The sequence below is a fragment of the Anabrus simplex genome, chromosome 14 (assembly GCF_040414725.1).
Source record: "Anabrus simplex isolate iqAnaSimp1 chromosome 14, ASM4041472v1, whole genome shotgun sequence".
In the NCBI taxonomy this organism is placed as follows: domain Eukaryota; kingdom Metazoa; phylum Arthropoda; class Insecta; order Orthoptera; family Tettigoniidae; genus Anabrus; species Anabrus simplex.
This window is the reverse complement of record NC_090278.1, coordinates 90,853,790-90,871,409: the sequence shown is the minus strand read 5'-3', so window position 1 is coordinate 90,871,409 and position 17,620 is coordinate 90,853,790. Positions and strand designations below refer to the sequence as shown.

At 41.3% G+C, this 17,620-nt stretch overlaps 1 protein-coding gene across 1 annotated transcript in view; it reads right to left on the bottom strand.

The window, feature by feature from the left end:
• Positions 1-13,759: 13,759 nt before the first annotated feature.
• Lamtor4 (Late endosomal/lysosomal adaptor, MAPK and MTOR activator 4) overlaps positions 13,760-17,620 on the bottom strand; it is a 40,083-nt gene continuing 36,222 nt past the window's right edge. The window contains exon 4 of the mRNA XM_067158268.2: positions 13,760-16,630. Coding sequence (XP_067014369.1) covers positions 16,527-16,630 — 104 coding nt within the window. The 3' untranslated portion in view covers positions 13,760-16,526. The remainder of the gene's footprint in view (positions 16,631-17,620) is intronic.

Here is a 17,620-nt window from a genome sequence, read left to right as displayed (position 1 = left end):
GATTGTTTCTTTTTCACGATCATTTTCTCATCGTTCGTTTGAGATTCTAGTCAGTGGATACATTTTGAAGTTTTACTTTGCATTTCGTTACACCTTGTATCATCAGGGGCCGATGATCTAGCTGTTAGGCCCCTTTAAACAACAAACATCATTATTTTTAGAAGCATTGTTTCATTCTCTGCTACTCACAGGTAATGAAATTCGCACTTGTAATACAGACCTATGGTGTTTCGCATTTTGCGGCGCCCTTGACAGTCAACGCAAACCTATGGTGTTCATCACCTAAGTGTACTAACTCTTACTATCCCATTGTGTCGCTCATATAGTGCTACTAATCACAGGTAGGCTAGTGTAAAAGTCGTCGCGCTCTCGTTTGTTACTAATCACAAACCTATTTGATATCCAACACAGTGGTACTACGCGCAAGTAAAAGCGACCCATGGTGTTCCCCGCGTGGTGGTACTAATCACAAGGAGTTTCATGGTTCTAATATAATCATCCCTTGGTCGCCCCTTTTAGTCGCCTCTTACAACAGGCAGGGGATACCGTGGGTGTATTCTTCGTCTGCGTCCCCGCCCACAGGGGGTGCTCCTAAAAATACCTGAACCATATTCTCCGAACAGCTGTGTATGCTAGCACAACAGAGTAATTTCAAGTCGGCCACTGCCTGTTGAACCACGTCATTCACTGGATTTTGAAGTTGTACATTTCATTTCATGTACTGTGTACTCATGAAAGGGACAATAAAGAGCTTTACGTGTTACAGTTACACCGAGTTATCTCGTCTCTTTCCGATTCAGCGTCAACGAATCACAAGTTTTGTAACTCCGAAATGCTGTAGGCCTACATCATAGTGTTGTTTCTCGGGGCCCACTCGAGATAAGCGCGAGGTTTATCTACACAGTGTGATTTACGCAGCATCACAGCGAGTGGCGCATCGCCTTCTGTCTAATGCCTGCACTTATGAAACCCTCTGATCCCAGCAAAGGTACTCGTCAGATTTGCAAAATAACCACATCACTGAACCTAGTTGTTCTACTGGGAGAAATTAGTTTACTCCTATTTAAAATAAACTAAGTTACTACTGGTTTCTCGTTTATTACTATGGCCCGGATTTTCATGCGGTAATAGGTTAGATTGCAAACTAATTTGGTTAGTAGGAAATGTCGGCCACCCGCTCTTCCATTATGAAGAAAGAGTAACATAAATTACGAGTATAGGGGTTCTGATGGGCCGTACCCCTAATGTTTATGCAAACCCCATAGCATAGTCGTTGTGAAGGTAGACTATACCTGCTTCTCGCTTCAGTAAGTTTGCATTCTAACCTATCAATGCATAAAATTCCGGGCTCTAGAACTTATTACGTATGCGATGGAGACGAACTGGACAGTGTTTCATGAGTTTATTTTACACAATTTGAGTTTGAAATCAGAATGTCTATATCCTTAACGGATCAGAAGATATTTGAGGTGGACAACTTAGCTGAATAATCCTGAATATACGGTTCAGTAGGCTTATATGGCTTAGAGAAATAAACACCCAGAGGCATTTAATAACAGCGATAAAAAGGAGAAAAGCATCAGTTTTCGGTCACATTCTCCGGCATAATAACTTCATAAAGAACTTGTTCGAAGGCAAGGTGATGGGAAAGAAAGGCAATGGGAAACCACGGAAGAAGATCATTGAAGAGGTAGTTGAGATGATGGGATGCCAAGGTTATGGAGAGATGAAAAGGATCGCAGAGAGAAGAGATCAATGGTTGCAGCGACAAGGCGAAGCCTTTAGATGATGATGATGATGATGATGAGGCTTATATGCGTACGGCAATGTAGCCTATGTTACTTGTCTGTACACAATCAAATTTTTTCATCAGTTTCTTATCTGTAACAAAGCAGCATATTCGCGTATGAAGACATTAATAACATTTCTTTGTTCGGGTTGGTCGAATTTACGATTATTGTAATGTTTCAAATAATAATAATAATAATAATAATAATAATAATAATAATAATAATAATAATAATAATAATAATAATAATGTCCGCCTCTGTGATGTAGTGGTTTAGTATGATTAGCTGCCACTCCCGTAACCCCGGGTTCGATTCCTGGCTTTGCCACGCAATTTTAAAAGTGGTACGAGGCACTCAGCCACGGGAGAACAACTGAGTACAGGGGATTCGATTCCCACCTCAGCCACCCTCGAAGTGTTTTTCCGTGGTTTCTCACTTCTCCTCCAGGCAAATGCCGGGATGGTACCTAACTTAAGGCCACGGCCGCTTCCTTCCCTCTTCCTTGTCTGTCCCTTCCAATCTTCCCATTCCACCACAAGGTCCCTGTTCAGCACAGTAGGTGAGGCTTCCTGGGCGAGGTACTGGTCCTCCTTTCCAGTTGTATCCCCGAATCAATGTCTCACGCTCCAGGAAACTGCTTTTGAGGTGGTAGAGGTGGGATACCTCGCTGAGTGCGAGGGAAAAACCAACACTGGAGGGTAAACAGATTAAGAAATATAATAATAATTCGATAACTTCGAAATATTTGGAGAGCTGCAAGAGACCCCCAGCCAAGTTTTGCCTATTGTTATACCTCAAACATTTAAGAGCGCCATGACACTTCTTTTTTTTTTAACTGAATCACTGCTTACGTCTCAAAAACATGGACGCTTAAAGGAAAACTAAAGTGTAAGACATGTGGTGCTGGCAATGTAAACTGAAGACAGAGGGAAAAAACTAGGAGGTGCTGCTTAAAATACAAGATATCATAGACTGCCTGAAGAGATCAGCTCATCAACTTCTACTAGCTTACATTCTTATTGGAGCATCGCTTTTCTGGAAGGTGGTGTGGAAGAAGACCCAGTACAGCATCTCTGGATGACATCAGCCTTTTAATAACCAATGAAGAGCATATTAGTGTTCTGTCCCCTCAGTGGATCAGTAGTCGAGTTGTGGCCTCGGGATCCCAGGATCGTGACTTCGAACACAACGTTGAGTGATTACCGGACCAGTCAAAAATCACCCAACGGAGCTACACCATCAGGTAGAGTAACACGGAACATCGAAACTGACCAGTAGGCAGCGTAAATGGCGTGAAATCGTAATGCCCGCTGTGGCTATACGATCAATACAATACAGAAAGGCAGCGTTTTATTGGAGCACTTTATCACGAAGTAGGATAGCGGTGACTGTGGTTCTTCTAAATTTACTCCTGGTTCCGGAATCAAAATGAGGACGACATGTTTCCACCAACTGCAGTATTATTTCTGCCTGTAGTTCGCAAAGCTCATTACTACTGTTGAAGTTATTCACCGCGATATTTTAAAACCCCGACGCCTGATCCTTCTTGACGCTACAAGCTGTGCTGATAATAATAATAATAATAATAATAATAATAATAATAATAATAATAATAATGTTAAATCGCACAAGTAAGCCATTTTAAATACCTTTGTGAAACTATACAGTCCTCGGGACCAAACAGGATCGCCAATGAACAAAGAATCACCACGCCACACAAGGCCTACAAGCTAACGTAGGCAGACTACAACAAGAAAAGCATTATGATAGATGGAAAATTACGGTAACATAAAACAGTAATTTTTCCAGAAGCAACCTAAGCAACCGAAACATGATGATGATGATGCTTGTTGTCCAAAGGGGTCCAAAATCCATATCACCGGCCCCTCATAAAAGTACTATCGCTAGTAAACTAGAACCATGGTGTTTCTCATAAAGTGGTACTAATCACGGGTACTATAAACCCATGGTGTTCCACATTTAGTGGTACTAATCACGGGTACTATAAACCCATGGTGTTTCTCATAAAGTGGTACTAATCACGGCTACTATAAACCCATGGTGTTCCACATTTAGTGGTACTAATCACGAGTACTATAAACCCATGGTGTTCCACATTTAGTGGTACTAATCACGAGTACTATAAACCCACGGTGTTCCACATTTAGTGGTACTGATCACGGGTACTATAAACCCATGGTGTTCCACATTTAGTGGTACTAATCACGGGTACTGTAAACCCATAGTGAACCACAAGCGATGATTCTAATCACAGACTCACGGCGTACCTTACATAGTAGTACTAATCGCATGTAAAGTCAATTCATGGTGTTCTTCGCGTGATTGTACTAATCACAGGTAATCCCATGGTTGAAAATCAATTATCCCTGGTCGCCCGCTTTAATCACCTCTTGCGGCAGGCAGGGGATACCGTATCCCCCACCCACAGGGTGTGCAAGGACAGTGATCCATTAACTAAATTCAAGAGATCTTGCCGAGATTATCTATTGAATTCTACCGACTGTACAACTGAGTGTGAGAATGGGACAGACTGTGTTTCTCTTGTATATGTAGACCTAGTTGATGGTTGTGTAATATGTGCATTCAGTGTGATTACTCTCATGTTCCAATCTTCTCAGAACATACGGAAATAATCTGCTATTTTATTCCCCAAGGTTTATTCCTACCCCCCTGTTGGTGAGGGGCGGTATTTATCGTCAGAAGCCAGCGAAGCGCTCTTGACATATTGTACATACGTTGGTATAACAACGAAAGCTCTTACAAGGTTATCTATTAAGACAATGGTTTTGACGGGTGCGGCCGTGACAAATCAGTAATTGCTGACTTGCACTTAGGGCAGTCGCCCAGACGGCAGATTTCCTATCTGTTGTTTTCCTAGCTTTTTCTTAAATGTTTGCAAAGAAATTGGAAATTTTTTGAACATCTCGCTCGGTAAGTTATTCGAATCCCTTAACTCCTCTTCCTGTAAACGAACACGCCTATTTGCACAAATTTGTCCTCTTGAATTAAACTTTATCTTCATAATGTGATCTTTCCTACTTTTGAAACACCACTCAAACGTATTCGCCTACTCATGTCATTCCTCGCCATCTCTCGACTGACAGCTCGAACATAACACCCAGTCGAAACTTTGCAACATTTTTGTAACGCTACTTTTTTGTCGGAAATCACCCAGAACAAATTGAGCTGATTTTCTTTCGACTTTTTCCAGTTCTTGAATCAAGTAATCCTGGCGGGGGTCCTATACACTGGAACCATACTCTAGTTGGGGTCTTACCAGAGACTTATATGTAGTCTCCTTTTCATTCTTACTACAACCCCTAAATACCCTTATAGCCCTGTACAGAGATCTGTACCCTTTATTTACAATCCCATTTATGTGATTACCCCAATGAAGACCTTTCCTTATATTAACAGCTAGATACTTACAATGATCCCCAAAAGGAACTTTCACCCCATCAACGCAGTAATTAAAGCTGAGAGGACTTTTCCTATTTATAAAACTCACAACCTGACTTTTATCCCCGTTTATGATCCTACCATTGCCTACTCTCCATTTCACAACATTATCGAGGTCATTTTGAAGTTTCTCCCGATCTTGTACTGATTCATTACTCTGTACAGAATAGCATCACCTGCAAAAGAACAAGAAGCATGGCGCGCTGTGTTGCGTCAGCTGATATGCACTTGAATCTCCAAATGCTATGTCTTCGTCAGTTTTCGTAATGAAGTGTATTTTTCACTTCTTATATTCCCTAAGGTACGAAATTAACAGATTCGACCGACCGAACGACAGCATGCATTCGTAGCTATTAGTACCCGTAATTAAATCATATTACTACATAATTCAAATATAGGAGGGGGCGTAATACTAGCTGAAAAATTCCGGCTGATGTCGTAACACACAAAGAAAACGAAAACTCTGCACAGGCATTATAAAACATTATAAACATTCCTGCAATGCGTACAACAATCATGAGCATTGGTATGACAGGAAACTAGTGACGGCAATAAACAAACCTGGCCTGGTCTGGAACAAACTGAAATTTAGAGAGCTCCTATCAGACATAAACATCTAAATAATGGCCATATTATGTACGAAGCAGCGTCCAAATACAGCTACATAATACCCGCGAATGCCCAGTGCCTTTTAACAACAAAATATACTCACCGTTTGGACTGTTTTCTTAATCAGCAGAGACGGGTTCGAATTCCACCGAGTGCACTGTTGCTGTCCTCACTACCACGTGAGGACGTTGAACTTGAATTTGAACTCCCAAGACGATTGATTATTAGATCTACTGTCCACAGTAGCGTCAATGAATCCTTCGAGTTCCTGAGCTTTCGACATTTTGCTAGCTACAGCACAACACGAAATTTACAATAAAAAAAATATCACACTATATCTAAAGGACTCTAATACTAAAACTTATACCTTAAACCGCGCAGATTTAAAACACTACGATAAAACTTATAAAACACGATTCAACAATAATCACGTGGAAAGGCGACTGGACGACACGCTGTTTATACGTTAGTATACGAACGCACTGCAACTGAGCGTCAAATTGTGGACAAGCTAACTTTTCGCCTTCAGAACTATCTCGAAACTTCGGTCACATGTTCTCATCTGTGCCAGTCACCTGTTGTTTGTTCTCGATGTCACAGTGACGTACACTGTTGTGATTGGTTCTCTCACGCGGCAAGTCCCATACTGAGTTACCCGAGAACCTCCAAAACAAAACTTTGAGGATGATGTCTAGAGCCCCGATAATGAAATCAAATAAAAATGTACGACACGAACTTCGTATTCCACTTATTAGATCTCAGATGAACGTAGTAAAACGGGTCGTAAGCACCGCTGTAATCCTAAAATTCTCACAGGGTATACTCTAAGATACGGCATGATAAATCCCTGATGTAAAACCGCTCTGTCATTTAAAATTAGTATGTTACAGCCAGTTACAACAAACTTCCCTCTATTTTGCATAAATCAAGTATATAGAAGACATTGCATGATGACAAAGAACAAATCCATATTTTAATGCACTAGTTTGAAAGTCTTAATTTGCTTACGCAGTAGTTTTCTACAGGGTTTACTTCCAGCTATTTATTAACAAACACTCCAAGGTGCCTCTTTTCGTTTCGCGATGACACTTTTCAGTGGAACAAACTTTTTGAACTGGTGTATGTTGCAGTTCGGTAGTTTTGCAATCATGTCTTCATATACTCCTCAGGCTTAAATCGGCCAACTAGTGAGGCATTTGAATGTATGAACATATGACTGGAGATGTAAGCAACGAACAGCGATGACCTTATATAAGTGATGGCTGACAATGTAATTAATGAAGCTGAACCTTTGATGTTCACAATTACGAGCGTAGCTGGAGTGTCAAAACTCAGAAAAAATGGCAGCATTAAAAAGAAAAGAAGCTAAAGTAGAAGGTATACGCAAGAAGTAAAAAATACTCTATTTAGTGGAGTAAGCAGAGGACATACGGCGTATATCCCGGCATACTCTCGACTACAGCCCTGGTCGCAAGGTCCAAGAAGCCAAACACTGTAAAGGAGTCCAAAATCCAAGTCATCGGCCCCTCATAATGGTAATTATCGCTAGGAAAGTACACTGACTGAGCAAATGTCATGGGATAGCGGAGCACTGATGCGCAGGTGTGTTGTCTGCGCACCACACGCCCCGTTGTGCCAGCGGCAGTTGTATAGGAGACCTTGTGAGCAGTGACTGTGCATGTGACAGGTGTAACATGGAACGTCGTCGTGAGCTGACACCGTTCGAACGGGGTATGGTGGTCGGTGCCCGACGGATGGGAAGTGCGATTTCGTAAGTGGTGCGGTAATTCGGCTTCACACGATCAACCGTGTCCAGGGTGGATCGTGAATGGTTGAATGCGGGTGTCACCGTCCACAACAGACGAACGACCGGCCGTCCAGCCATCCTCGATGGCCGTGACCGGCGACATCTGAGACGGATTGTCAATAGTGACAGACGGGCAACCGTGCAACAAATCACGGTTCAAATCAACACGGGTCGTGCTAGACACGTCTCCCAGTGGACAATCCGTAGGAACATGGGTTCTATGGGGGTATGGGAGCCGGCGCCGCACACGGGTGCCGCTGTTAACCAAACCTCATCGGGCACAACGACGCGCATTTGTCGCCAGTCACCAGGGATGGACACTGGAACAATGGCGTAACGTGATATGGTCGAACGAATCACGATTTCAACTGCACCATGCCGATGGGAGGCACAGTGTATGGCGCAGACCACATGAAGCGATGGATCCCGCCTGCTCGAAGGTGTGGTCCAGGGCGCTGGTATCTCTGTTATGGTCTGGGGTGCATTTTCCTGGTATGGAATGGGCTCCCTAGTTGTTCTGGAAGAGACTTTAAATGGTACGCGGTATGTTGAGCTGCTCGGACACCATCTCCACCCAATTTTGGCCTTCCAGCGCCCAGACGGTTCTGCGGTGTTTCAAGATGACAACGCGCCGCCACATCGCTCCCACGTCACTCGAGAATGGTTCCAAGAACATGCAGCGGAGGTCCAACGACTGCCATGACCACCCAGGAGCCCCGATATGAACCCTATCGAGCATATCTGAGATGTCCTGGAACGCAGGCTCTGTGCCATGGAACCTGCACCCACGAACAGACCAGCATTGGCGGCCGCTCTGCAAACGATTTGGTGTCAGCTGCGTCCAGAGGACTAACAGGGACTTGTCGACTCACTTCCACGGCGTCTCACTGCAGTTCGCAGGGCCAGAGGCCCCACACGCTATTAGGTGACTATCCCATGACATTTGCTAAGTTAGTTTAGAACCATGGTATTTGTCATGTTGCGGCACTAATCAAAAGTAGCGTAGACTCGCGGTATTCCACACATTATGGTACTACTCACAGGTAATTAAATTCACACATGGAATACAGACATATGGTGTTCATCACATACGTGTACTAACCACAGGGACCCGTAGTATCCCGTGGTGTTCCTCACATAGTGGCTACTAATCATAGGCAAGCCAGAACCAGCGTGTCGCTTCTAAAGTGGTTCTAATTACAGGTACTGTAAAAGCCGGCAACTCACTCTGTTGCTACTAATCACAAACCTATTGTGTACGTGACAGAGGTACTACGCGCTAGTATAAGCGACCCATAGTGTTCCCCGCGTGGTGGTACTAATCGCAAGTAGTTTCATGGTTCTAATACAATCATCCCTTGGTCGCCCCTTTTAGTCGCCTCTTATGACAGGCAGGGGATACCGTGAGCGTGTTCTTCGTCTGTGTCCCCTACCCACAGGGGGTGCACACAGGCCGCAGCCCATTTGGACTGTGAGTTAGAGCACCCTCACTAATTTTCAAAACCCGGCACCCCTGTATGCATATACCACTTTTCTTTTAACGGCTACACACAAATACATTTAACAGAATTTCGTCTCCTTGAGTGTTTGGAGATCCTGAACATGACTAAACAAAACGAACAGACTGGCAGAAACCGCAAGGGAACCAACTCTTCCAACAAATGAATGTTCCGAGTTTCGCTTTCTCATCCAGTTGTCATTCAACGTGCGATCGATTACTCGTTCCTAGTTCACAAAGTTGTGACGTACTGCAGAATTCACTAATCCAACGAAGTAGCCATCGTAATTATGTTCTGCCAAATTAAATATGCTAAACATTATTTTTTATGAAATTTGTCATAATAACAGGGGAAATGTTTTTATTTAGTCGGGAAACGGGAAATATGTCGCAAATTATTTAAATATCGGGAAATTTCACAACCCTACCGGATACTGAGTATTTTATCGCTACACAAGTCAGTCGAGTTCGTTCAGGTAAGGCAAATGATATCAACAAAATAACTCGCTCGGAACAACTATAATTAAATAAAAACTGCTGGCAAACAATTGCCAACTTTTCTGCAATGAACGTCTGTCAAGAGAACGGGTACTACACTTCATATGGAAGAGTTTCTGTAACCGCTCTCCTTGTTCGGAAAAAAATGAGCTTGCATTCGGGTGTCGGCAGCCGTGAAAATGGTTTCCCCTGGTTTCCCATTTTCACACCAGGCAAATCCTAACCACGGCCGCTTCCTTCCCATCCCGAGCCCTTTATTATCCCATCGTCGCCATAAGACCTGTGTGTAACGGTACGACGTAAAGCAGACTGTAAAAATAAAAAAGTTCCTAAACTAAGATAGGGCTATTAATTCTTGAATATTGAAATTAATAAATATGTTTGGAGGAAGAGGACAATATAAAAATCAGTAAGATCACAACAGAAATAATAGAATGGAACGAATGCAGGAATTATTAGATAAGGGAATGTAGTGTAGTCTTAAAGGAGATAGATGAATATTGTTACTTGGGCACGAGTAATTATCGATAACGGAAGTAAGGAAGACAATATACAGACTAGTACAAGAGGGCTTTTGTTCTAAATACGTAGGTCGATTCATAAGTCCTGGCAACTATTTTTTCTTTCTCACGAACAGGGGACAACACGGAATATCTAAGTTCAGTGTGTGAGTGAGAGCGTCACAAACTGGAAGTCAACAAGCAGGAGCAACGATCGTATATTAAAATAGCAGTTTTCCGCAGCAGAAATCAGCTGCCGATCTGCCTCGCCCAGACCGTCCTGTGTCCATGGACAAAGATGCCGTGCAGTGCGAACCAAACGTTCAGATCTTTTGGATAACGCGACAGCTCACACAGCAGCCATCGTTCAGCGTCGCTTACAACTGTGGGGATGGGAGGTTCTTCCACACCCGCCTTATTCGCCTGATCTGAGCCCATGTGACTATGGTCTAATCCACAAAGTGAAAAATCCATTACGTGGACAACAGTTTGCTAACAAAGACATCGTAACAGCATTTCGGAGAGAGGTGTCACACGTTAACGATACACATGCACCGAATGGTATTCAGCGCCTGCCCCACCGCTGGCAACGCACAGTGGAAATCTTGGGTGATTATTTCTAAGGTCTGTAACCAGTGGAGACCTGTCCTTTGTACGTAGTCTTTTGTATTTGCTGTCTATACCATAATAAAACAATGTTTACCATTGGCCTAAGTTCTGTGACTTTCCTACGAGAATCTCCTGAAGTCAGAATTTGTATTCAGGCACTATGCATAAGTGCATGTCCTCTATTTCCAAATGCATATCTTAGAGTGTTGTCTCCAGTTCGCGAGAAAAAAAAATAGTTGCCATGACTTATGACTCGACCCTCGTATGTTTACCCCGAAATCGAAATAAAGCACGCTTTTGAAGCTCGTGTTCTTTTACTTTTGACAAAAGGACGTAATGAGAATAACACACTAACGAAACAGGTGAACATATGTTTATAAATGCCTTAATTTTCACAACTTCCATATAGTGTTCATCACACTTGTGTTGCCTGACTCAGTACGACCACTTCGTGCTGTCAGAATCTCGTGCTGACACCGCTTTTGTCTATTGTAGCTGCTGTCTGTTTGTCGCGAAGCCTAGACCATCTACTCGAGATAAGTTCTGACAAAGTAATCCACAAGATATAGGTCCAGAATGAACTTCCGAAAACGGGGATGCGCGAGTTCTGGCCAGCCGGCCAGGAGACAGATGCTATTTTTTTTGAGATCCAATAGAACAGTACCCTTATCTTGCATAAAATAATGCTCAGCATATATGATTACGAACAGCCGCAATACGATGTTCAATAAACACACTCCACAATCACTTATATAGCATTTGACGTGCTGTACACCATACTGTATCTTCAAATGTATTTCTCAGCCTTGTATTCTTTACTATCTTTTCTAATCTGTTGTACGGATAAATGAACAAATAAGCCGCAAAAGAAACCAACGCGCTCAGTGACTTCGAATCAGAAACTGACTTACAAAAATCAATAGCACTACTGTGTAACACATCATATTGGGACTGGAATTAAAGTTTTTTTTAAAACATTCTAAATAAACAACCGAGTCAAACTGCGAGATTTCCCTTTTGACTAATCTTTGATTTCCTTCGTCAACAACGCCGTCTCTCAAGCCAGGGGGATTTGATTCGGTGATGTGATTTGAGGAGAAGGTAAAGTGGATGCGGCCATGGCCTATAATAGGAACTATCCTGGCATTCGCCTTAATGCAAGAGAATGGAAAACCATAGCAAAAACAATCTGACGGCAGACGGTGGGGAACCAGTCCCTCTGTCTCCCGAATGTAGAGCCGCTTAGGCGTGTATCTTAAGGTACTAGTCGGGTCCGGCCGTTTTAGAACGTGAGAGGTCGCGCGAAGGCAAATTGCTCACGCTTAATGTTTTAATGAGCTGCTATTTTCCTTTTGGAGTGAATGCTCTGATAAAAATATAAATCGTATGTACCCTGTTTAACTGCCTTTCAACTACTACTAACATAATTACCCAGTAATAATATTTTCTCAATATAAAAAGTAATGAATTTTTCTGCAAAATCTGGTAAAATTACGTGAGTTTTTAAAAAGCGCGAGAGCTCTGAAATGCATAATTACCCACTTGCCTTTCACCAAACAAGGGGATAGAGTTGCTACAAGTAAAATGATTACAATCTTGACAGATGCACACCACAGGTGTTTATACTGAAATGTGAAGGAAAACTAATGCAACATATAACCAGGAATTCTGTTTCTCTCTCGTTTCCACACTAAAAATTACAATTTCCTTCACGTCGCACCAACACAGTCAGGTCTTATGGCGACAATGGGAGAAGAAAGGGCTAAGAATGGGAAGGAAGCAGTCATGGCATTAGTTGAGGTACAGACCCAGCATTTGCCTGGTGTGAAAATGGGAAACCACAGAAAATCATCTTCAGGGCTGCCAACAGTGGGGTTTGAAACCTTCATCTCCTGAATGCAAGCTCACAGTTACATGGCCCGAACTTTGCAGCCAACTCGCCAGGTCATACACATAAACACTTCATCGATCCCTTGTTTGTCCGTTTCCACAACCTGCCAATTATGTCCAACTTCTGTCTTCGAGGTGTGTTCAAAAAGAAAACAAATGTTTGAAGTAGCATGCCAACTGGCAGAGGGAGCACTTTGCGACTACTGAGCGCATGTAGTGACAGGTTTAGATGACAAACTTCCATTTACTGTATCACGTTTCGCTCCGACCATTAGTTGGCGAGCTACAGCCGCTGAAGTAAGCACGTGCACAAGCTGTTTGTCGGTTTAGTGCCAAAGTGATAATAAAAGAGCTTGAAGAACAATGTGTGTGAGTGAAATTTTCCTACAAACTTGGCAAAACTTTCACACAGACATTTCAATTGCTTAGCCAAGCATACGGGAAGGACTGTACGAGTCGCACGCAGCGCTACGAGTGGTTCAAGCATTTTGAACATGGCAGAACGTCGGTGGTGATGATCCCAAGCCTGGATGACCTTCCACATCAACAGAGGACCACGCCGAGAGAGTTTGTGCTGCGATAGTGGAAATCATCGTTTAAATGTTCGAGAAGTTGCTGACGAAGTGGGCATCAACATAGGATCATGTCATCAAATTTTGAGTGACAAATTTGAGATACATCGTGTCAGTGCAAAATTCATGACAAGCGGGCTCACACGTCGCTCCTTGTCCACAGCTATCTAGCGAAACATCACACTCCCGATGTGCCGTATCCACCGTATTCTCCCGACTTAGTCCCAGCAGACTTTTTCCTGTTTCCCAAACTTAAAACCACGTTGAAAGGACATCATTTCCAAACTGTGGAGGAGATTTAGGACAATGCGATAACAGACCTGAGCGCCATGAGAGAAAGTGCATTCCAAGGGGCTTTCCAAAAATGGAATAAATGTTGCGAATGGTGTATTGCCAATAGAGAGGACTACACTTTCAGTGACACACAGTATATGAACAACAATATTCCAATCAAGTCACGTACACAAAAGCACAGGGATCTAAATGTTCACAGAAAAATTCAGAAAACATTTTTGTATTTTCTGTATTTAATTACAAGTTATAAATTCAATAATCTGTACACCCAAGCTAATATACACAGTCCCTCCCAATACATTTACAACTCATGTTACAGAATAGAAAGAATAAACATAGCACAAACTTCTTTTCTGCACACCTACTGACTGAGAAACTCAATAACAAATTTACATCATTTTCAAGGAGAATGAATAATTTGCAGATTATTTTAGAACAACAAAAAGTTAGAGCTAATTATTCAAAATCTTAAAATTTCCACACTACACAAGAGAATAATGAACTGCAAATTGTGACAGTTTGTAAATAATTACAAAGTTATAGACCTCTAGAGCTTAAATCAAGAAAACTGTACATCTGTTGAGTTCAACATAAAATAATATTTCAGAGTATCATATCTGGCTATATCAAATTCTGATTTCACTGTACAAGGTTGAGTGATCACAGTGTTTACATAATTAAATTTCACTTGATACCACTGGACAAGATGGAGGTGACTACCTCTCGCACTATCTTTTGACATTAAACAGGAGACTCACAATAATATCATCTTTATAAACTGGAGCTGTCAAGTATAACTGAAGCACCATCATATCTTCCCATGATTTTCAACAACATTTTGCTTACACTTACATTATGAAGAGGCAGAATGGTATTTCAATAACAATGTGCACATCCAAACTTGATCACACAATTATGAAGACTGTGATAATGAACAAAAATAACTTTTGATGAAAATAAAGTAAAAATCAAGAGATAAAAAGTATTAAATTAATTGAAGAAGCAAGGTCGAAATTGGATAGTCAGCAAGATAAAACTTAAAATACCAATAAAATCGCAGGATTGTAAGAGTGAATAAAAGAACAGACCTGGGACAAAAAAAAAACCTGGTAATATAACTGAGAAAGCTAAAAAAGCCTGAATACTTTTAATATGCTTATTATGTACTCAAATCAGTAAATTGAAATTATGATTCCCTACCAGAACTTAATTGTTGATAATGCTGTTGAGTATCAACATTGTTTAGAAAATAGACAGGAATATGACAAGCACTCATGGGAGATAGTGTGCAATACGAACAACAGGACTAAAGCACACAAGAGGAACTTGGTATTTCTTCATGGCCATAAAATGAGGTGCAAAGCACAGGTTTAGAAGAATGCGTACGAAACAAATCACCAAAGGAGATGATAGCAGACCTTCTAATATTTATTAAAATTATAAAACTGAGTGTAAGAAAGAATAGATGACCATACAACATCTTCCATTTGTGTCAACAATGTTCAATTAAGACACATCCAAAATATTCGTGCACAATTAAACTAAAATGAATCACTAAACCAGGTGATTCATGAATCGTGTTTTTTTTTTTTCATTACATGTAAACGTTGAAAGTTAGCATAAATTGGATAGTGGAGTCACGTAAGTGGTTAAAGCGTGTGCATGCGGAGATCTCAGAACATTTCTGTATTAACAGCATTCACTACAAAGTCACTCACAGGACTCCGAGCATGCTTTGACTGCAGTATTCCTGAGAAGGCTCAAGAGGAAGACCTCATGATATTTAGGAGAAGTACATTTGCAAGGAGCTTGAAATTAGAGATGTGAACTGCCGTTGTATATATGAACATCATCTATGGATGGACAGTACAAACTGGAGGAGGCTCGTACACAACCGCACCTAGCTTGCTGGATGATGATAACTACAGAGTTATTGAACTCAACAATATTTCTTTTAACGTTACCTACCACATTTTTTACACCATTAGAACCACCCTTACTGTGTTTGAATGAAACTTCTATCCCCATTAGTTCAAAAAATACATAAGTGTGAAATTTCACACTTGTTACCGCTGCTACCACGTGCAAGGATTCTGTCCTAATGTTGTATCTTTCCTTCCCAACTTCACAGGAAGAGGGAGACAGTAGTTGCTTCCTACTAGTTGACACATAGGTACGGAGCTTGTGTGCAAAGTAAGCCATGTCTGCCCTAAACTTTCGTCGTCCCATAGCAACCAAAAACCAATTCAAACCGAATTGTAAACCACACAATGAGTTAATTTAATATGTTACAAATAAAGCTGTATACCGTTCCATTTTTTTTCTTCTGCATGTTCAGCGAGGTAAATAAACATAAAAATATTCAGATTATCTCCACAAAAAGACACTTTAACCAAGTACATGTTTGTACAATAGAGTTGAGCTACCTTCTATAGTTTACATACAATGAGAAGACATGATTTGTGAATCACCCTATATAATAAAAGTATCAGATATCAGCAGAAATAAACTACTCCTTTGCAAATCATTTTCTTCTTACAAGTTCATATCACACTCTAAAATAACAAACAAAGATTAATATCCACAAACAATAACAGACACAGACAGTAATAATATTGGAAATTCATTTCTTTCGTTCAAAAAAACAATCATTATAAATCATTATATCTGCTATCAAGATTTAAAATAAAGAGATTAAACAAATCTAAGTTTTGATAACTAAAACATTACAAGATTTATATTAGTGTCATGAATTGCCAAGTCAAAATAAGGCGAGTGATCAAGAAAACTGTATGTGAACATACTTCCTTACTTCCGAGGAGAGTTCTCGAACTTCTGCACTTTAGGCGAGTGTTCCTGTGATATTCAATCTGATGCGGAAATAGTTTTAGCACAGGACAGACCGCAGGAAATGGTGAACATCCTGTTAAAATGCCATGAGGAGAACCGGAAGACATGTTGCATGGCTCGAGAGTGCTATCATACCAGGACAGGCTCCACCTGATTGGGGACATATTTTCTCTTGACCACATGGATCTTCTTGTTAGACAGGCAGATCACATAGCAAAAGTCATCGTAGGTGACTGAAAAGAACAACATGTTACAGTAGGGCATAAAAGCAGAAATAATACATTCTGAGAGTAGAAGGATAGCTTATTATATCTCCCCCCCCCCCTCCTCTGGCAAACTAACGAATGCGCAAATTGTCAAAAAATTAGGAGAGCTGAAAGAAGTTGTGATTACTCAAGTCATATCAATTTTTATATTTAATGATTGATTTCGTGTGTTAGCCATACAGAACGAGCTGCAGGTGTGAGACTTCGTCAGAGGGTAGATAGACATAATATAAATAATAAAATCAAGACCACTACTTTAGAACTACAGGTTCCCTAATTCGTCACTTTCACTAGTTTGCCATGGGAGGGACGATATCTAAAACTAAACTACAACAACTAGAGGAACAGTACTGCTCTGTAGCATTTGATATAGTAGGTCAGATAACCTGTCATATTTATCATTGTTCCGCGCGCTGCCCGGGTACTTTTTTGAACGCTTCCTTTTAGAATTTCTATTACCTGTTAATTATGTGTGAAGTGAATTTTTGTAAATGTCTTTATTATGACGAATAATATTTTATGAACTTCTTATTGTATTTTTTTTTTTTTGTCCCACCAACACAGACAGGTCTTATGGCGATGAGGGGCAGGAAATGGCTAGCAGTGGGAAGGAAGCGACTGTGGCCTTAATGAAGGTTCAGCCCCAGCATTCGCCTCGGGTGAAAATAGGACGACAGAAAACCACCTTCAGAGCTGCCGACGTGCGGTTCGAACCCATTCTGTCCTGAACGCAAGCTGACAGCTACGTGACCCAAAGTGCGCAGCCACTCGATCGTTTTTACGAGATATTTTGTAGCTTTCGAGTTATTGTTGTGTGCTCAATTTAAAGTGTTAGTTTTAGACTATTTTGTTTCGCATGGAACTTTTTCTTTCTAGCAGCCCAGATTGTCTGGGAGTAGTTGGTCCTTCCAAATAAGCTGCCATTGAGCTAAGTGAACCCGAAAACTGTATGTGAAA